Source organism: Stomoxys calcitrans, chromosome 5 (assembly GCF_963082655.1).
Source record: "Stomoxys calcitrans chromosome 5, idStoCalc2.1, whole genome shotgun sequence".
In the NCBI taxonomy this organism is placed as follows: domain Eukaryota; kingdom Metazoa; phylum Arthropoda; class Insecta; order Diptera; family Muscidae; genus Stomoxys; species Stomoxys calcitrans.
The window spans coordinates 137,974,732-137,997,168 of record NC_081556.1 but is presented as its reverse complement, the minus strand read 5'-3'; the positions used below and the strand labels follow the sequence as shown (position 1 = coordinate 137,997,168).

General features: G+C 35.5%; 2 protein-coding genes across 3 annotated transcripts; one reads left to right on the top strand and one right to left on the bottom strand.

The window, feature by feature from the left end:
• Nucleotides 1–5,216: 5,216 nt before the first annotated feature.
• On the bottom strand, nucleotides 5,217–6,080 carry LOC106090362 (small nuclear ribonucleoprotein-associated protein B). Its single transcript, XM_013256525.2, has 2 exons — nucleotides 5,982–6,080; nucleotides 5,217–5,920 (listed from the first exon to the last, which is right to left on the bottom strand). The coding sequence occupies exons 1-2, from the start codon at nucleotides 5,982–5,984 to the stop codon at nucleotides 5,318–5,320; spliced, it is 606 nt and encodes a 201-aa protein (XP_013111979.1). The 5' UTR covers nucleotides 5,985–6,080; the 3' UTR covers nucleotides 5,217–5,317.
• Nucleotides 6,081–7,960: 1,880 nt separating this feature from the next.
• LOC106082320 (NF-kappa-B essential modulator) lies at nucleotides 7,961–19,787 on the top strand. Of its 2 annotated transcripts, none has more exons than XM_059370076.1 (8): nucleotides 7,961–8,348; nucleotides 8,776–9,509; nucleotides 9,580–9,679; nucleotides 9,754–9,884; nucleotides 13,819–13,995; nucleotides 14,069–14,224; nucleotides 19,019–19,492; nucleotides 19,559–19,787. In XM_059370076.1, exons 2-8 carry the CDS (start codon nucleotides 8,856–8,858, stop codon nucleotides 19,682–19,684), a joined length of 1,818 nt encoding a protein of 605 aa, XP_059226059.1. In that variant the 5' UTR covers nucleotides 7,961–8,348; nucleotides 8,776–8,855; the 3' UTR covers nucleotides 19,685–19,787. The 2 variants fall into 2 exon arrangements, with proteins under 2 accessions (XP_059226059.1, XP_059226060.1); XM_059370077.1 differs by lacking the exon at nucleotides 7,961–8,348 and adding an exon at nucleotides 8,423–8,640.
• Nucleotides 19,788–22,437: the final 2,650 nt, after the last annotated feature.

Genomic DNA, 22,437 nt, shown 5'->3' with positions numbered 1-22,437 from the left:
ACGTGTTTTTTAAGATATCTAACAACTGTGCCAAGTATGGTTCCAATTGGTCAATAACCTGATATAGCTGTCATATAAACCGATCTGGGATCTTGACTTCTTGAGCTTCTAGAGGTCGCAATTCTTATCCGATTGGAATGAAATTTTGCACGACGTGTTTTGCTATGACTTCCAATAACTGTTCTCAATAAGGTTCAAATCGGTCAATAACCTTATATATCTGCCATATAAACCGATCTTGGGTCTTGACTTCTTGAGCCTCTAGAGGGCGCAATTCTTATCCGATTGGAATGAAATTTTGCAAGACGTGTTTTGCTATGACTTCCAATAACTGTTCTCAATTAGGTTCAAATCGGTCAATAACCTGATATAGCTGCCATATAAACCGATCTGGGGACTTGACTTCTTGAGCCTATAGGGGCGCAATTCTTATTCGATTGGAATGAAATTTTGTACAAAGTGTTTTGCTATGACTTCCAACAACTGTGCCTAATCGGTCCTTAATCTGATATAGCTGCCATATAAACCGATCTTGAGTCTTGACTTCTTGAGCCTCTAGAGGGCGCAATCCTTATCCGATTGGAATGAAATTCTGCACGACGTGTTTTGCTATGACTTCCAACAACTGTTCTCAATTAGGTTCAAATCGGTCAATAACCTGATATAGCTGCCATATAAACCGATCTTGGGTCTTGACTTCTTGAGCCTCTATAGGGCGCAATTATTATCCGATTGGAATGAAATTTTGTACGACGGATCCTCTCATGACCATCAACATACGTGTTTATTACAGTCTGAATCGGTCTATAGCCCGATACAGTTCCCATATAAATCGATCTCTCTATTTTACTTCTTGAGCCCCCAAAGGGCGCAATTTTTATTCGAATTGGCTGAAATTTTACACAGGTCCCCAACATATAATTTAATTGTGGTCTCAACCGGACTATATCTTGATATCGCTCTAATAGCAAAACAAATCTTTTCTTGTATCCTCTTTTTGCCTAAGAAGAGATGCCGGGAAAATAACTCGACAAATGCGATCCATGTTGGAGGGTATATAAGATTCGGCCCGGCCGAATTTAGCACTTTTACTTGTTACAACTTAAACCATGACATTAGTTACCATGTAGGGTACCGTTAACAGCTGAGTACAATTTTTTCTCGCAAAGTGCACTATCTGTTTTGGTTGTGTGTGTGTGTATTGTAGTTAAGAATCATACACACAAACAACGAAAAATGGCGCGACTTAGTAACATACACAAAATCAGAGTTGCACTAGTCACCGCTTTTGACAGATAGTGCACTCAATGTAACTAATTGATCTCGAACTGGGTCACAAACAACTCTGTTTCAATGTAGTTTTTGTTGTGTGCCGTTGTTTATCTCTCGTTTGTCTGTGCCGTCCAATAGATGGCGGCATATTTCGCCATCAATTAATAGACTATTTTCGTGCAAATAAATTCAGTACTAGGCTTAAACTGCTGTCAAAATCGTAACCTGTGACAAATTCTAAGAAGTTTTGCTCAAGAAACCATGGGTCTGAAATCAAATTCAGCCCCACATACCCCACCGTATAAAGTTGATTAACATTTTATTTATATTTTAAAAAGTTTAAAAATTCACGAATTGCCCTTGCTTTACATTTAAATTAAATTGCACACACACACACACACATGCAGCGATATCTCATTAACCTCCTCTGCGTAAATATGATGAGCGAATACTAAATACGGGCCGGAATACATGCACCTCAGCCAATTCCATGTCATAATCCTTGTCTACCGGTTCATTGGCCTCCGCATCAATTTCCACAGTCAAATCACGTCTAATCCTCATTGGCATAACATTGGAGCTGCTTAAATCATTGAATTTTATCAAAACAAAGTCATTTTCCTTCGTTGATTCCAATGGAGCTGCCAACACCAGAGGCAACATCATTGAGAAACACAAAATGCAGATGACAAGGCCTTGGGGAGACATTCTCTGGAATGGCAAGTAAATAGGTTGTAAGAAAGTTCCATAGTTCTCTATGTGCGTTCAAGATCATCTGTTTTTGGTTGGAATTTACCCCAGGGCATGATAGTTATCCCTGTGGAAAATTTTAAATTTCAAAAAAGTAGTTTTGGCTCATACTCTCACCTTGCGCGTTACATTTGGACCTTTTTGTTCTATAACGCTTTGCTGCTACTACTCAATTGATTGGAAAAGCTCAATTTCGCTTTTATATAAAGTAGTGATGACTTGTCGGTGGTGAGTAACACCTTTTTGTTCAATTTCTCACAACCTCTTTACAAATTCAAACGCAGATTGGGATTGACTTCCCACGACTGCTCTAAATGTTCTAATTAATGGTGCAACGAAATAAACAAAACTAAACGGACGAGAAAATAAAAAACAAATAAAAGCGTGCTAAGTTCGGCCGGGCCGAATCCTATATGCTCCTCCACCATGGATCGCATTTGTCGAGTTATTTTCCCGGCATCTCTTCTTAGGCAAAAAAAGGATAAAAGAAAAGATTTGCACTGCGATTAGAGCGATATCAAGATATGGTCCGGTTCGGACCACAATTGAATTATATGTGGGAGACCTGTGTAAAATTTCAGCCAATTCGAATAAAAATTGCGCCCTTTGGGGGCTCAAGAAGTAAAATAGATCGAGATCGATTTATATGGGAGCTATATCAGACTATAGACCGATTCAGACCATAATAAACACGTATGTTAATGGTCAAGAGAGGATCCGTCGTACGTATTTCAGGCAAATGGGATAATAATTGCGACCTCTAGAGGCTCAAGAAGTCTAGATCCCAGATCGGTTTATATGGCAGCTATATCAGGTTCACCGATTTGAACCTTATTTGGCACAGTTGTTGAAAGTCATGATAAAATATGTCATGCAAAATTTCAGCCAAATCGGAAAGGAATTGCGCCCTCTAGAGACTCAAGAAGTCAAGACCCAAGATCGGTTTATATGGCAGCTATATCAGGTTATTGACCGATTTGAACCTTATTTGGCACAGTTGTTGAAAGTCATAATAAAATATGTCATGCAAAATTTCATTCCAATCGAATAAGATTTGCGCACGCTAGAGGCTCAAGAAGTCAAGACCCAAGATCGGTTTATATGACAGCCATATCAGATTATGAACCGATTTGAACCATACTTTGCACAGTTGGTGGATATCGTAACAAAACACGTCATGCAAAATTTCATTACAATCAGAGAAGTATTGCGCACTCTAGAGGCTCAAGAAGTCAAGACCCAAGATCGGTTTATATGGCAGCTATATCAAAACATGGACCGATATGGCCTATTTACAATGCCAACCGAATATACACTAATAAAAAGTATTTGTGCAAAATTTCAAGCAGCTAGCTTTACTCCTTCGGAAGTTAGCGTGCTTTCGACAGACAGACGGACGGACACGGCTAGATCGACATAAAATGTCGCGACAATCAAGAATATATATACTTTATGGGGTCTCAGACGAATATTTCGAGTAGTTACAAACAGAATGACGAAATTAGTTTACCCCCCATCCTATGGTGGAGGGTATAAAAAAACCTTTTATGGGCTTCAGACCCCTTATCGACAGATCAGTCTCTATGACAGTTATATCTTGATATAGTCCGATTTGAAATCTAATAAGGTCGGATATAGGGAGACTCAAAACAACTCACTGTTCCAAATTACAGCAAAATCGGGTAATAAATAAAGATTGTATGGACTTCGGACCCTTTATCGGCAGATTGGTCTATATGGCAGCTATATCTTAATATATTCCAATCTGAATCATATTTAGGTCCGGTGTCGGGAGGCCTAAAAGAACTCACTGTTTTAAATTTCAGCGAAATCGAATAAAAAATAAAGCATTTATGGGCATTAGACCCTTTATCGGGAGATCGGTCTATATGACAGCTATATCTAAATATAGTCCGATCTGAACCATATTTAAGTCAGATGTCAGGAGGCTTGAAATAACCCTCTGTTTCAAATTTTAGCAAAATTGGGTAATAAATAAAGCTTTTATGGACATCAGACCCTTTATCGGGAGATCGGTCTATATGGCAGCCATATCTAAATATAGTCCGATCTGAACCATATTTGGGTCACATGTCGGGAGGGTTAAAATAACCCACTATTTCAAATTTTACCGAAATCCGAGAGAAAAATAAAGCTTTTATGGACATCAGAACGTTTATCGGCAGATTGGTCTATATGAGAGTTATATCCAAATATAGTCCGATCTGAACCATATTTGGGTCACATGAATGCATCCTTTAAAATACATTGAATGAATGCATCCTTTAAGATATACATTGAATGAATGCACCCTTTAAGATACATTGCGCCTATAGAGGGCGCATATTTTTTTTTTTTTTTAATTCATCCGATTAGCCTCACATTTTGTACAATGATTTCTCTCATGACTTCCAACTGACTTTTTAAATCTTGGTTTTATTTGGTCTGTGCATTGATAATGTTTCTATCAATGAATCAATCAATCTCCTGATTTTTACTTCTCAATGTTGTTTGAAATATAGGTGATGGGAAATTAATGATAGTATCGATACTATCGACATTTATTATTAAAACTATCGAAAATATCGAATGTTGCGATTATCAATAGTTTGTCAGCTCTACCAATAACCCGCCTTGTCATATCCAGCATCATAGGCACTCAGTATTTGTATAAAAGCTGATGCCACCCGGCCTCTCACTTGGACTCTCCGCTCGATACCGCTGATTGTCCATGACTGTCGTTGCAGCTACTCGGTATGGAGCATTGCACTATCCGCAGCCTGTGGACGCACCCGGTAGCTCGCAGCTAAGCTCCTCGTGACAGCAATGAACACCACACAGATCAGACCTCAATGTTCCAGCCTGTGTGGTGCTCACAGCTATGCCATGCCGGGGCTAATTATAATATTAGGCCATGGTTAACAGTTTTAGCAACAATACTCATTTGACAGATAAACCTTTTGGTACAAAAAATTTTAGTTGTAAAATGTTTTACTTCAGTGTGCTTATAAACTTTTCTGTGCCACTGTACGTGCCTTATGAGATCGCAACTCATTATTTAGAGTTGCTACATGTTACCGTCCTTAGATTTAATAAAAAAAAAAATTTTAATTTTGTCTGCATGCATTTTTGTCGTCTGCAGCTCAGCCTTCTTATCCAAAAAATTCTATGGGAAAAATCTCACACATTCTACATCAGTTTACAAAGGTTTATTCATTTATTACATATATGCAGTGTTACAACTTATAAAGAGACTCCATAGCCCAGAACCTAGGCTCTTAAAAAAAAATTTCGTTCACATTTGATAACCCCCACGGCCTGGTGGTGGAGCTCCCCTCAGTACACCAGGTGGGGGACCTCTCATTGGTGGTGGTGCTCCTCGGGGCATTGAACCAGCCATGGATGGCATACCTCCGGGAATAATGCTTGGTGGTGGCCCACCTATGATAGGCGCACGAGGTACACCGCGTCCGATCGGTGTCATGTGTTGTTGACCAGGACCGCCAATGCCACGTACCGGACCCTGCAGACCTGCAGGCACTGAAGACATATTCACGGGAACACCTCGGCCAGTAGCACGACCCATGCCGGGCCCAGAAAGAGCGCCGGGAATTGGCACACGCGGCAAACCCTCTTCTGGTGGTGGAGGTCCTTCAACAGTCAATGAGACAATATTTTCGCCGCGCAGCAATACAAATCCTAGTATTCTCTTTTCTTCGCGCTCTGGAACTTTGGTATTTTTGGAGCGTATTTTGCGGAATTCTTCACAATCTCCCAGAATCAAATTCATATGTTTATCAAAGGCCTTAAACGTGCCTATAAATGTGCGTGAATCTTGCAATACGACTCGCACCCTATAGTTAAGGTGCTGAATCATTTTGTTGTTCTTACCAATTGTCTGAATGAAGAAAATAGTTTTATTTCATTACTCATTTTGTTTATATATTCATTAAACTTACCATTTTGGAGTAGTTTTATGCAAAATTGTCTAAATAAATATCAGTACCGCAAAACACCACAGAAACGTAAACGTAAAGGCATATGATGCCGCTAGGAGTACAAAGTCGTTCACAAAATAAGCCGATTGGACGGCGTCCAGATGGAAAACAACTTAAGGGGTCTTTACATCAAACAAAAACTATTTGAACAACTAGGATGCACTTATGAGGCACTGCCAGGATTCACTGAATAAGGTTAAGCCAAGCGATCAGCCGATATACTTTTTTTTTAATATTTGGCAGTACTTGGCATTGAGGATGTCAACTTGTTCTCTTTTTACATTCATTCTTTGTTTACGTTTTCTCCTATATGATGACATTTTCAATCGTCAGATTTGACATCCTTAATGATGTTTATGGGGCCTATCCACTTTGTGTTTTGCATGTGACCTAACCTTCTATTAGTGAATCCTGAGGCACTGCCAACAGCTGAGTAAAATTTTTTTTATTTTTGTTTTCATTTTGCAATAAAGCCTAGTACAGACTTCATTTACAGCGAAAATGCCTATTAAATTATAGCGAAATCCTAAAGACTCTTTTCTTTGTCGGAACACAAACAATAATACACAAGCAAGACAAAAGTATTGAAGCAGAGTTGCTTCGGCCCATTTCGTGAGCATTTAATTACATTTTCAATTAAAATTGTGCGAACATGCAACGACATGTCGCTCTTATTTTGCCCGCGTTCGTATTATGTTCGTCACCACCTTTTTTATAGTGTGTTGTGACAGTTGGTCGTGTGAAAAGTCGAAGTCAAGACTAGGCTTTAATTTCAAATACTTGTTAGAGCCTAGTCAGGATTCACTAATAGAAGGTTAGGTCACATGCAAAACACAAAGTGGATAGGCCCCATAAACATCATTAAGGATGTCAAATCTGACGATTGAAAATGTCATCATATAGGAGAAAACGTAAACAAAGAATGAATGTAAAAAGAGAACAAGTTGACATCCTCAATGCCAAGTACTGCCAAATATTAAAAAAAAAGTATATCGGCTGATCGCTTGGCTTAACCTTATTCAGTGAATCCTGGAGCCTAGTACTGACTTTGAATTTGCACACGAACAACTTTCAAAGTGCACTATAAAAAAATGGTGCCAAAGGAAATGCGAACACTTTCCGCAGCAGTGGTACTGACTTTGAGCAAAATACCAGCAAAATGTCGCCGCGCCAATACACATTTCGCTTCAATTAATTGCCAATGTGATTAAATGCTGCTTCACATTGGGATTTCGTTGGTAACGGACCGGTGTGAAGTCCTCATTGTTATTGCATTAGATAAGAAATGCAACATTTTTACAGTTACCATAACTATATTTTAATTTTACTGGCCGTGAGGCGTTATTTTTCGTTGATTGTGTGTTATAGTTCCTAACTACAATATAATACACACACAACAAAAATTCGTTGACAGATAGTGCACTTAGCGAGAAAAAATTTTACTCAGCTGTTTACGTTACCCCACCTGGTAATTATGTCGTGGTTTGACGGTATTAGGATGTCAGTTTTGTTTTCATTACCCTTGTTGTTATTTTCCATCGAAAAACAATTAAAGGTGGTCTCATTTGTACAACAACCTCAAATCATATGGTGCATTCCGCCATTTTGCCATCTAGCTGATAGACAGTTTGCCAACACACACAAAGAAATTCGTGTGCATGCGCGCATTCGCGTGCGTATATGAGCAGAGAGTATGCGAGAAATAAGATGACAACAAAGAGAATGCAAACAAAAATCTGATAATACTGTCAAACCTGACCTACTGTTAACTGCCGTTCACGTGAGACCACCTTGTTAAATCCGCCTTGAGTTATACCGTGTCAAATAAAACCACGTTTTTAGATCATAGAAAAACATTACATCTGTGTTAAGCCTAGTACTGAATTTATTCGCAACCGGAACTAGCGGCCAATGTATATGTACTTTTAGTTCACTTATGAAAACATAAAGTGGAAAGGCCCCATGAACATTATTAAGGATGTCAAATTTGCCGATTGAAAATTTCTTTAAATAGAAGAAAACGTAAACAAAGAGAAAAAATTTATATTCTTGTTGTTGTTGTAGCATTGTGTTGTACACTTAGAAGGCAGCCCTTGCCGATGAAAGACTCCATCGGGCCAATTCAGTATCTGGATTAATATGTCTTGGTAATGACTTTACCTTATATACATTTGCCTTGCATACTGCCTATAAAACGAACACCAATTCAACTGATGACAGAACAGTTTGCAAATAGTTGGGTAACTCTAATCGCTGAGCAAAGCAAAAATATTTTGGTTGTATCAAATTGCCATTCGGAATATAGTTGCAGTATATCTTAACGGCGGAGTATGTATCTTAGACATATATTATATATAACAATTTAATAAATTAGTGATAATTTACTTGTTTGACTATATCAAAAAGAGATAAGTATAGCAAAGATAAGTTTTGGGCACTTGCACTCGTCTAAAGGGAAAGGGTTCAGATTGGATTGCGTTAGGAGTGTGTCATGTAACTTACCATTTACCGAATACTTGAGAGAAATGTTAACGTAGAAATTGTCATATTCTGCTAGTTTTGATGAGTTTTTGAAACATCGACATTAAATCGATTTGTCAAACTTATTTCGATAGATAAGGTAAGCAAATTGTGTGAGTCACAAAACATGACAAATGCGTGCGAATAGAGGGCAGAGAATTATAACACAGGGGAGTCCCCTGCTTATGTTGGGGCAAGAACAATTTAATGAATTTTTTTCTCCTTATACTTTCAGTTCCTTAGCAAAGAGCGGACATTACCCAACTTCTGACGTTCTACATCGCACCGTATTTTTTAACTTTCCTGCTTGAGATAATGTCGGACGAAGAATCTTTTGTAATTTTGGGTACTTCACCGCTCTCCTCCTTGGAACATGATGGTGATCGAGTTGATTCTGCATTGGATGCCAGCTTGCATTCAGACACACCAGGAAGTTGTTTCTCCTCATTGAAGAACAGTCAAATAAAGGAATTGAAAAATGCCAGTAATAATGGCGATAAAACACCAACAACTTCGTTGACAGCCTTAAAAGAGACGGCCTCATCGGACACAACATCATCATCTATGACAGCTTCCAAAGAATCGAGTAAAAGCATTGTCAATACAAAGGTCACATCATCTATGTCCACTGCTGCTGCAATGCAACGATCAGCTGATAGCATTTTGTGGTCGAAACCTCAAGTTGAAGTTCAGGATGATTTGCTACCACTTAATTTGGAGGATTGTGCCATACCCTCTCCTGTGGAGCAAAGTCCCAAGACATCTATGCACTCTAGACCACCACCATCCCCTCTAAATATGTCTCTAAGTTACAGTTCTAACAAAGAGAATCGTCAACCTCTGCTAAGCAATAGCAACAATGCCAATAGTGGCAAAGCTGGTCAGGCAACGCTATCAGCTTCTTCATCGAACAATAATAGTTTAGCCAGCAGTTTCATAATGGGAGAAGTCAATGCTGACATTTTAAAGGTTTGTTTGCCAACTGAACATCATTTATATTCCCATATCCTCTCATTGAGTTTTTTTTTTTTATTTTTAGTCTAGTGTCTATTCACAATTTCCCAGTATTTCCATGCAGGCCAGTGCCGAAGACGTTGTCAAACTGCAGACCATGTTCACCGAGTATGTGCAATTGAAAAGTAAGTGATTCCCCTTTCATGATTTTAGGATTACTCAACAAATATTTCATTAAATTTCTTTGTCTTTTACTCAGCTACCTTGGAGAAAGTTAATAATACCATGAAATTATTCTATACCAATTCTTTGGAATGGAAGGAAAAAATGAATACTATGGAATCGCATTATAAACAACAATTAAACGTTTGCCAAAATCAAATTGAAGCAGTAAGTTGATCTTATAAAGGAATTTTATTTTTTATTTAATGGAAATTTAAGTTGGCAAGCTAATTTTTCGGAAATTTTTTTACAAGCAATCATTTATGGCTCAATTTTTTGTTTGTTTCTCTTTCGAGACGTGCTGAATGATCGGAGATGCAAATGGAAAAGGAAAGCCAAAGATAGAAACACTCACCGTTTCGTTTTTGGTTAGAATCTTTTCACCCATATTAGGTGTGATGGCTTCAAGGGCCGTGCGTTAGTATGTTGTATTTGCATCGTATTAATAGCGAAAACGCATCTATGATACAGTTACCACATTAACCATGCTCGACAACCCTGTCTATTAGCTGTACTTTTCCCAATTCATGTGTTTTTGTGTAATGACAGACTTTTTTCTGTGACAATTACACTACTTCCGTAGTACACATGATTCTATGCATCTGTTGGAAGTTGTTTTGCTCGAACGCTAGACGACGGTAACGGCTGTCGCTGTTGCTCCGTGTGCCCAGGTTCGCATCCCGGCCGGGCTCTGCCGGAGCAACATTTTTATTTTTTTGTTTTGTTCTTTTTAGTTTTTTTTTTATCCTTTTACATTTTTTTATACTTTTATGCTTTTATTGTTTTTTATCCTTTTATGCTTATATTGTTTTTTTTTATTTTTTTATCCTTTTATGCTTATATTGTTTTTTTTATTTTTTTATCCTTTTATGCTTATATTGTTTTTTTTTTATTTTTTTATCCTTTTATGCTTTTATCGATTTTTTTATTTATTTATCCTTTTATGCTTATATTGTTTTTTTATTTTTTTATCCTTTTATGCTTGTATTGCTTTATTTTATTTTTTATCCCTTTATTGTTTTTATTTTTTTTTGTATTTTATTTTTTATCCTTTTATTGTTTTTATTTTTTTTGTATTTTATTTTTTATCCTTTTATTGTTTTTATTTTTTTTGTATTTTATTTTTTATCCTTTTATTGTTTTTATTTTTTTTGTATTTTATTTTATTTTTTTTTTTTTTTGTTTTTTATTTTTTTTTTTGTTTTTTATTTTTATTTTTTTTTTTTGTTTTTTATTTTTTTTTTGTTTTTTATTTTTTTTTTGTTTTTTTTTTGTTATTGTATTTTTTTATTTTATTTTTTTTTAATTTATTTTTATTTTTATTTTAATTTTTTTTATTCTTTTATATATTTTTTATTTATATTTTTTTAAACATTTATAAATATATATTTATAAATTTATAAATTTTATTATTTATATATTTATAAATTTTTAATTTGTATATTTTGTTTTTGTTTTCAATTTGTACAATAATTTTTTTATTTTTTTATATATTTTTTTATTTTTTCAATTTGTACAAAAATTTTTTTATTTTTTTATATATTTTTTATTTTTTCAATTTTTACAATTATTTTTTTTATATATTTTTTTATTTTTTTTATATATTTTTTTATTTTTTCAATTTTTATAATTTTTTTTTTTTATATTTTTATGTTTTTATTTTAATTTGTTTTTTATTTTTTAATTTTTTTTTTTATTCTTATTATTTTTAATTTTTTTTTATTTTTTTTACACTTTAATTTTTTTTATATTTTAATTTATTTTATTTTATATTTTAACTTTTGTTAAATTTTTTTACATTTAAATTTCTTTATTTTTATTTTATTTTATATATATATATTTTTATTTTTTATATATATTTTTTAATTTTTTATATAATTTTTTATTGTTATATTTTGTTTTATTTTTAGGATGGGGTTATACTAATTTCGTCATTCTGTTTGTAACTCCTCGAAATATTCGTCTAAGACCCCATAAAGTATATATATTATTGAACGCCATGACATTTTAAGTCGATCTAGCCATGTCTGAAATTTTGCATGAGATGTTTTGTTATAGTTTGTAACACCTGTGCTAAGTATGGTTCAAATCGGTCCATAAACTAACATAGCAGTCATATTAACCGATCTGTTGTCTTGACTTCTTAAGCCTCTAGAGGGCGCAATTCCTTTCCGATTTGGCTGAAATTTTGCGTGCAGTGTTTTGTTATGACTTTTAGCAACTGTGCCAAGTACAGTGTAAATCGGTCCATAGCCTGATATAGCTACCATATAAACTGATCTGGGATCTTGACATCTTGAGCCTCAAGGGGGCCTAATTTTTATCCGATTTGGCTGAAATTGTGTACAACGGCTTCTCCCATAACCCTTACTATACGTGTCAAATATGGTCTGAATCGGTCTTCAGCTACTGTGGTCTCCAACACTCAATTCAATTAGCATAGCAATTCTTTTCTTTTATCCTTTGTTTGTCTAGAAAGATATAACGGGAAAGAACTCGACAAATACGATCAATGGTGGAGGGTATATAAATAAGATTCGGCCCGGCCGAACTTAGCACACTTTTTTTGGTTTCATATATTTTATTTTCAAATTTTTTTTTTGTTTTTTATTTTTTATATATATTTTATTATTTTTATATTGTTTTTATTTTATTTTCTTATTTTGTTTTTATTTTGTTTTTATAATTTTTTTATTTATTCAAATTTTTTTTATAATTTTTGTATTTATTCAAATTTTTTTTATAATTTTTTTATTTATTCAAATTTTTTTATAATTTTTTTTATTTATTCAAATTTTTATAATTTTTTTTTATTTGTTCATATTTTTTTATATATATTTTTATTTTTTTTATAATTTTTTAATTTATTTATATTTTTTTATATATTTTTTTTACTTTTGTTATATTTTTAGATATCATTTTCTTTTTATATATTTTTTTTAATTTTGTTATACTTTTAGTTATCATTTTATTTTTTTATTTGTCTATATTGTGTTCATTTTTATTTCGTAAATTTTTTTTGTTATTTTTATTTTTTTAATATTTTTTTTTGTTATTTTTATTCTTTTTAATATTTTTTTTGTTATTTTTATTTTTTTAATATTTTTTTTGTTATTTTTATTTTTTTAATATTTTTTTTGTTATTTTTATTTTTTTAATATTTTTTTTGTTATTTTTATTTTTTTTTTAATATTTTTTTTGTATTTTTTTATATTTTTTTTTATATTTTTTTTTTATATTTTTTTTTTATATTTTTTTTTTATATTTTTTTTTTATATTTTTTTATATTTTTTTTATATTTTTTTATATTTTTTTTATATATTTTTTTTATATTTTTTTATATTTTTTTATATTTTTTTATATTTTTTTTTTATTTTTTTATATTTTTTTTATTTTTTTTTTATTTTTTTTTATATTTTTTTTTTTATATATTTTTTATATATTTTTATATTTTTTTATATTCTTTTTTATATTTTTTTTATATTTTTTGTTATATTTTTTTTTATATTTTTTTTTATATTTTTTTTTATTTTTTTTTATATTTTTTTATATATTTTTTTATATTTTTTTATATTTTTTTTTATTTTTTTTTTATATTTTTCTTAATATTTTTTTTTATATATTTTTTGATATTTTTTTTATATCTTTTTTATATATTTTTTAATTTTTTTATATTTTTTATGTTTTTTGATATATTTATTTTATTTTATTTGTATTTATTTTATTTTTTTTATTTGTATTTATTTAATTTTTTTTATTTTATTTTTTTTTATTTGTATTTATTTTATTTTTTTTTTATTTGTTTTATTTTTTTCAGTATGTACATGTATTATTATTATTATTTTATTAATATTTTTTATATTTAATTTTTTTTTGTTTTATTTTGTTTTTTTTTTTTTATTATATTTATTATATTACAAAAAATTATTTTACTTTTTTTTAATTTAAAATCATTTAGTTATTTTTTTTCGAAAAACAATTACCAATGTTGTTTTTTTCCCATTTGTTAGGCTACCTTATGCCTTAAAAAAATACATTCTGTCACTCTTTCTACTTTACTAGTCCTCAAAATAAATTTAATTCATTTTTATTCTATTTATAGCTACGCACCGAAAATCTTCAGCTTAGGAAAAGCATTGAAGAGCAAGTGGAACAAACCAAAGCTGTTGATTTGGCAAGACAAAAGGATCGCGATGATATGATAAGAACCATATCAGAGAAGACATCTTTAATTGAGAACATGAGGGCCCAAATTGTTAAATTGGAAAAGCAAACTACGGTAAGACCCATTAGCACATCTTCTGAAGGATTGATTATTTCTAATACATTTATCTCGTCTTCACAACACTTAGACTACATTTGAATTTTTGCCAAAGCAAAAAACCGATGAAACCGAGAACAATTTTGACGAAATCTACATTTCACGAGGTGAACACGATATAGTTGTGAAAGACCTAAACCGACAACTTTCAGAACTATTAGCTACCAATTTGGATGTAAAGGATATGGTAAGTTTATGGGAACTTTTCACAGTTATAGTTGCAAATGCAAATTTGCCAACGATCAACACATCAATGAGTGCTTACCGATTCAAGATTAAGCTTAAGATAAGGGGCCTCCTTTTAAAGCCGAGTCCGAACGACGTACCTCAGTGCGACACCTCTTTGTAGAGAAGTTTTTACATGGCTGCCATACCAAATGTTGCCAGCATTAGGAGGGGATAACCACCGCTGAAAATGTCAACTTTCTCGCCAGGTGTTCAACGTCGTAGGCGGAAATGCTAACCTCTTCGCTATGGTGGTGGCCTTCGATAGTTATATCGAATAATAGCAGACATTAGTTTCATATTCAGACATTAGCTTCATCGGTCTATATGGGGGCTATATCAAGATATAGCCTGCTTATGGACAAAAAAATAATTTGTGCAAAGTTTCAGCTCAATATCTCTATTTTTCAAGACTGTAGCGCGATTTTAACAGACGGACGGACATGACTAGATCGTCTTCGATGTTTACGCTGATCAAGAATATATACTTTATAGAGTCGAAAATGGATATTTCGATGTGTTGCAAATGGAATGACAAAATGAATATACCCCCAACCTTCGGTGGTGGGTATAAAAAACTTTCTAAAAAAATAAAATTTGAAAAAACTTCCATTAAAGTGGCCTTTGCTTTCATTTTATTCCTTTTTCAACGTGGCAAGCTCCACCTGCCGACATCAACAAAACCACCACACATGTGGTGTATTTTGTTTTGGAGACGAGCTCTTTGTCATCCATTTAGAAGCAATAACATTGAAAGCTGTTTTTCTCCGTTCCCCGTACTCAGGGTGTACTATCATCTTTCCCATCTGTTTTAAGAGCCGGTCATGCCAATCAATTTCTGTTTCATTGTTTCACTTGGGTATGTCCGTCTGTCTGTTGTAATCACTCTAGAGCCTTCAAAAATTGAGATATTGAGCTGAAATTCGGCACAGATACGTCTTTTTGATGCACGCTGGTTAAGTTCTTGAACGGACCAAATCAGACCATATTTGGATATAGCTGCTATATAGACCGATTTTCCGAAAAAGGGTCTAATGCCCATAAAAACTTTATTTTCCATCCGATTTGATTGAAATTTGAAACAGTGGGTTATTTTAAACCTCCCCACATCTGATCTTAATATGGATTAGATCGATCCATATTTAGATATAGGTGTCATATAGACCGATCTCCCGATAAAGGGTCTGAAGGCCATAAAAGCTTTATTTATTACCCAATTTCGCTAAAATTTAAAACGTTGAGTTATTTTAAGCCTTCCGACATCTGACGTAAATATGGTTCAGATCGGTCCATATTTAGATATAGCTGCCATATAGACCGATCTGCCGATAAAGGGTCTGAAGCCCATAAAAGCTTTATTTATTGCCCAATTTCGCTGAAATTTAAAACAGTGAGTAGTTTTAGGCTTCCCGACATCTAACCCAAATATGGTTAAGTTCGGACTATATTTAGATATAGCTGCCATATAGACCGATCTGCCGATAAAGGGTCTGAAGGCCATAAAAGCTTTATTTATTACCCGATTTCGCTGAAATTTAAAACAGTGGGTTATATATAGCCTCCAGACATCTGACTTAAATATGGTTCAGATTGGACTTTATATAGATGTAGCTGTCATATAGACCGATCTGCCGATAAAGGGTCTGAAGTCCATAAAAACCTTATTTGTTACACGATTTCGCTGAAATTTAAAACAATGGGTTATTTGTAGCCTCCCGACATCTGACGTAAATATGGTTCAGATCGGTCCATATTTAGATATAGCTGTCGTATAGACCGATTCCCCGATAAAGGGTCTGAAGGCCATAAAAACTTTATTTTTTAACCGATTTCGCTAAAATTTAAAACAGTGGGTTATTTATAGCCTCCAGACATCTGACTTAAATATGTTTCAGATTGGACTTTATATAGATATAGCTGTCATATACACCGATCTGCCGATAAAGGGTCTGAAGGCCATAAAAACTTTATTTATTAGCCGATTTCGCTGAAATTTAAAACAGTGGGTTTTTTGAAGCCTCCTGGCATCTGATCTAAATATGGATTAGATCGGTCTATGTTGTTGTTGTTGTTGTTGTAGGAGTATATTGTGTTCCATCTTTCGTCTGCTTGATTCTGTCGAGTGTCAAGACCCAGGAACTCTGCGACTAATATGGGGTGCGTCCATAGCGATCTGGGTCTGAGTCGAGTGGGTCTGGCCGGGCTATTAAACAGGTGACGTATATCGTGCGGTCCCTGGTTACAATCGGGACATACATCTTGCACGTCGGCATCAATTCTTGCTCTGTAGGAGTTGAGGCGGCTGCATCTGCCGGAACGTAATTGAGCCGGAACTACTCTGCTTTGCCGGGGGAGGTCAATTTCTTTCGGGTGCAATGGGAGGCGGTCGTTCTCCAAGGACTTCATTCACCCCCGGTAGTCATTTACCGCATTTGCTAACGTGTCTGTATGAATGTTGTCTAGACCTGCTTGATATGACGCTTGATCTAGAGGTTCTCTATTGTAGCGAGCACCCCAAGTGCTGCCAGCAAGTGACTTGAGGACCTTGTTTCTACTTTTGACTTAATCGCAGATTGCTGTGCCATGTGGGGAGAATGTGTAAGAGCTGTCAAATGTGACGCCAAGTATTTTGGGACACTTGAGGGTCGGAGTCATTTCTCCATCGACCATCACAGTCAGCTTAGTATTCACCTGACACGTATTTGTAGTGAACAATGTGAATTTTCTTGCAGCGAAATATGAGGCAAGTTCGTTGAGGTAGACGTTCAGCCTATCGCAAATGTCGTTCAACCTATCGCTGATGCCATGTTCGTAAAATCGTCCGCATATGATACAATCTCTATGCCGTCTGGAGGGGGTGGAATGGAGGATAGGTTGAGGTTAAACAGTGCCGTAGATATCACACCACCTTGGGGAACTCCCTGTTTCAATCTACGGTGCTTTGACTTCTTATCCCCAAATTCCATAAATAACTGACGACCACACAGATAATTCGCGACCCATCGTTTCAGGTCTGGCTGGAGAGACGTGTTGGCGATGTCCTCAAATAATTTGGCATGGCTGACCGTGTCGAATGCCTTCGATAGGTCCAGTGCCACGAGGATCGTCCTATCACATGACCTAGGCTGATTGAAGCCACGGCAAATGTGTGCGGTGATGGCATGCAAAGCTGTTGTTGTGCCATGCAGTCTTCGAAATCCATGTTGATGCTCGGCGAATGGAAATTCTCCTACGAGGCTCGGGAGGAGTAATGCCTCAAGCGTCTTTGCCACTGGTGTAAGAAGGGAGATTGGTTTGTACCATTCCCCAAAACTCGGGTCCTTTCCAGGCTTCAGTGAGGGATCACTCTGCCCATTTTCCAGACATCGGGAACTATAAGAGTATTCAAAGACAGTTTGAGGACAGTGGTAAGGTACTCAACTCCAGGTGAATACAGATTCTTTAACATCAATGTAGAGATTCCGTGGGGGCCTAACGCCTTAGATGATTTGGCGCCACGGATGACATTCGTAACTTGGCCCACGGCTATAACTATAAGAGTGTTCAAAGACAGGTTGAGGACAGTGGTTAGGTACTCAACTCCAGGTGAATACAGATTCTTCAACATCAATGTAGAGATTCCGTGGGGAACTAACGCCTTAGATGATTTGGCGCCACGGATGACATTCGTAACTTGGCCCACGGTAAATTGTAATGGCTGTTCATCGGCTCGGAGGCCACGAATACGGCGAATGGCTCTTCTCCTTGCCCTGTCTCTCTCGGGATGCACAATAAATTGACGGTTGAACAACCTGGCGCATCTCTTCGAATCAGTCACGGTTATCTCGCCAAAAGTGACTGAGGTCCTGTCATCCCGTCTACCGGGGTTCGAGGTTGACTTAACGGTAGACCACAGTTTGTCTACACCGGTGCCTAAGTAACATTGCTCCAAGTGTTCCAGCCACAAATTCCGCTTATGTTCGTTGACTACCCTGTTTATTTCCAGATACAGCTCGCTGATTCTGGGGTTAGCGGGGTCCATACCGGTTCGAGAGTGACGTAACAGCTTGCCTACACCGGTGCCTAAGTTAGTTACATTGCTCCAAGTGTTTTAGCCACAAATTCCGCTTATGTTCGTTGACTACCCTGTTTATTTCCAGATTCAGCTCGCTGATTCCGGGGTTAGCGGGGTTCATACCACGAATCCCATCACGCTCGTCTGCGAGCACCATTGCTTGCGCCGGGAAATTGGGCCACACTTGGGGTATAAGCGATAACAAAAATATTTGGCAATTTTTGCAAAAAAAAAAGTTGCACCAAAAGGCTTCCTATGCAAATCCATTGACGGGCAGTCCTCTGGCCTTCACGGCATAATCGTCTGCCCTTGCATTCGCCTTTACTCCGCTATGGCGGGGCGACCAAACTTATCTACTTTTAACATTCTTTAACTTTAATCTATGGGGTTGCCCAAAAAGTAATTGCGGATTTTTTAAAAGAAAGTAAATGCATTTTTAATAAAACTTAGAATGAACTTTAATCAAATATACTTTTTTTACACTTTTTTTCTAAAGCAAGCTAAAAGTCACAGCTGATAACTGACAGAAGAAAGAATGCAATTGCAGAGTCACAAGCTGTGAAAAAATTTGTCAACGCCGACTATATGAAAAATCCGCAGTTACTTTTTGGGCAACCCAATACATATAAGTTTAGCTTTAAAATTGCTTTTTTTTATTCTAATTTATGTTTGTTTCTTTTCTTCTTCTTCTTCGAAATATAGGAAAAACAATATATTGACGAATTGAATTGCCTTAAGGTCAATTTAACTGCTGCCGAGGAATTAATACAACAAAGCAAGGCAGAAATAGCCACACTTAAGGCTTTGGATATAAGCCATCAGAACAGAATTCAAGAGCTGGAGAGATGTAATAAACTGCTCGCTACCGAAAGCACCATACAAAACGAACGCATTATACTATTGGAGCAACAAAACGAAGTCCATCGCAGAGATTTCGAAATGGAAAGACAAGGTCGTGAAACGATTGTGGGAGAGAAACAACAAATTCTCACGGATCTAAGGGCATTGCAGAAACGCAATCAGGAGCTGCTGGAAGAACGTCAAAAGCTGGTGGACAACTATGAACGCAGGGTAACACAAGTTTCGGCGTTAAACGGAGGTGGCTCAACACAAGCCTTGGTGGCCGCCGCCGCTGCAGCCCAAACTTATCTAAACAATCCCCAAAGACCAATAAGAGTAGGTTGAAAATGAAATCAAAACTTTGAAAAGAAAACTCACAAAACAAAAACCTTCTATTTTTAGGAACTAACACCCAATTCTGGCAATGTTCAGTCGAAAGAAGCCTATAATTGTCCCATATGCAACAAAACTTTCCAATCATTATCGGTTTTGCAAAGTCATGTTAATGATTGTATAGACAGAAATTAGAAATTTAAGTGAAACTTATATAAACTACTATTAACATTAGAATTAGTCCATGAAAATATATATATACATTTCAACAATAGAATGATAGATTTATGTAAGAAAACTTGAAGGATTTTTATCAAGAGACAAATGGTTATATTATCATGAATTCAACTATGATTTAAAGTAATGCTTTTCCTGCGAAGGATACATCAACAAGCTTACAATTTTTAATAATAGGGGTTATGAATTTCTGCATATGAGTAGGACAAGTAAATATTCCTGGGGCGAACATAGGATGTGCCCCTTAGGGCAATACCATGAGAAAAAAACAATAGTTTTTCAAAACTCCCCTCCCCCTTCTCCCTTTCTGTGTTTGTTTGATGATATGATGAGAACTAAGGCCAAAAATCTCCTTTATGATTTCTCAAACGCAACGAATTCCCAGATGATTTTTGATGATGTAAACGGAAAAAATTTAGAATTTTCAAAGCTCAAGATTTTCATAACACCTTCCAATGTGCTTTAATTGAATTTTTTCTATTATTTTAATAACATCCACTATAGCTTATTTTTCTCATTTTTATTACATTATTATTGTTAATTTTTTCTTCTTTCTCTAAATCATGGTATAAGTATATACAAAAAAAGGAGAAAAATAAAAACTGAATGTACACAATTTTTTTTTTTTTTTTAATTTTTAATCTAATCATAATCTTTGAGGAGCCATATTGGCTAAGCCACTCTTGCCCATAGGCAACACATTTTGTCCAGGCATAGAAGATTAATTTTTTAATTGAAACTGATTCAATCACAAAAATGATAATGTCTATCAAAATTTTTGAAAACTAAAAAAAATGCATATACAAATAAAACAAGTAAAAGGCATTAAGTTCGGCCGGGCCGAACTTTGTATACCCACCACCTCGGGTATATAGGTAAACCACATTTCGTCAAAACCCGATGAAAAATGCATACCTTATATCCCATAGCAGATATCTCGAAATATGATCCGATTTGGACCCAATATTGGGTTGCCCAACAAGTAATTGCGGATTTTTGAAAAGAAAGTAAATGCATTTTTAATAAAACTTAGAATGAACTTTAATCAAATATACTTTTTTTACACTTTTTTTCTAAAGCAAGCTAAAAGTAACAGCTGATAACTGACAGAAGAAAGAATGCAATTACAGAGTCACAAGCCGTTGAAAAAATTTGTCAAACGCCGACTATATGAAAAATCCGCAATTACTTTTTGGGCAACCCAATACATTGGTGTAATTATGTGTATGGATTTAGTGTAAATTTTGTCGCGAGCGTATATTCGCTTACCGACACCTAGAGTGCAGAAGCATCTTCAAAAGCTAACGGGTTGTTGTGTTTTTTGTTTTATTAAGAAATGAATCTCGTTGATTCACTTCCAATATTTGCAGGAAATTTCCCAGCTTGGTGGGGGATTGCTGTTTACTTGCCGTAATAGTAAAGACTTCTAGCGCTTTAAGCGCCAGGTATATCCTCTTCAACGTTTTGGGGCTTTAACTACGGGGACCATTGGTTCCTCGGTTTTCTTTGTTTTTCCTATCCCTTTCCAACACTCTTCTATGGTTAAAGATTTTGGTCCTAGTTCCATTCCTTCAGTGTCCACGATCCTCAGCTCGGATTGGGCAGCCCGGACAGTATGGCAGTATCTTCTTTCAACTGGCCCCATTTTGCGAACTCAACGCAAGGGCCTCAAGAGCTCAATCTGTGGTCTGGTTTTGGGGTTTAGAACGCAAAGGCTGGCAGTATCGCCATGTGGAAATAAAAAGGGCAGAAGTTAAGAAGGTACTGGATTGGACAGATATATGCCCAATGACATTGTTTTATTGAATTGTTTGTTTGGGGGAAAAGTCATCGGAGCCTCTGCCGGCGTCGATCGATGGTCCCCCAGAATTAATGTTTTCCAATACACTAACATCTAAACATACAAATATTTCTTACTTGGTGGGAGATTGCTGTTAACTTGCCGTAATAATATGGCCTTCTCGCGCTTCAAGCGCCGGGTATATCCCCCTCGACGTTTTGGGGCTTTAACCACGGGGACCACTGGTTCCTCGGTTTTTCTTTGCTTTTCCTATCCCTTTCCAGAACTCTTCTATGGTTATAGGTTTTGGTCCTGGTTCCATTCCTTCAGTGTCCACGATCCTCAGCTCGGATTGGACTGCCCGGACAGTATGGCAGTGTCTTCTTTCAACTGGCTCCTTTTTGCGAACTCAACTCAAGGACCTCAAGAGCTCAATCTATGGTCTGGTTTTGCGGTTTAGAACGCAAAGGCTGGCAGTATCGCCATGTGGAAATAAAAAGGGAAGATGTTAGGAAAGTACTGGATTGGGCAGATATATGCCCAATGATATTGCTTTACTGAATTGTTTGTTTTGGTGAAAAGTCATCGGAGCCTCTGCCGGCGTCGATCGATGGTTCCCCAGAGTTAATGTTTTCCAATACACTTACATCTAAACATACAAATATTTCTCACTTGGTGTGGGATTGCTGTTTACTTGCCGTAACAGTAAAGACTTCTCGCGCTTTAAGCGCCAGGTATATCCTCTTCAACGTTTTGGGGCTTTAACCACGGGGACCATTGGTTCCTCGATTTTCTTTGCTTTTCCTATCCCTTTCCAGCACTCTTTTAACGGTTTTGGTCCTGGTTTCACTCCTTCAGTACCCACGATCCTTAGCGCGGATCGGACTGCCCGGACAGTATGGCAGTGTCTTCTTTTAACTGGCCCCATTTT

What these genes read in the sequence shown, in the direction of transcription:
- LOC106082320 (XM_059370076.1), top strand. Translation starts at nt 8,856, where the DNA reads ATGTCGGACGAAGAATCTTTTGTAATTTTGGGTACTTCACCGCTCTCC. An exon ending in TCAATGCTGACATTTTAAAG is followed by an intron (nt 9,510 to 9,579) that starts GTTTGTTTGCCA and finishes TTTTATTTTTAG; the next exon opens with TCTAGTGTCTATTCACAATT. An exon ending in ATCCCCAAAGACCAATAAGA is followed by an intron (nt 19,493 to 19,558) that starts GTAGGTTGAAAA and finishes TTCTATTTTTAG; the next exon opens with GAACTAACACCCAATTCTGG.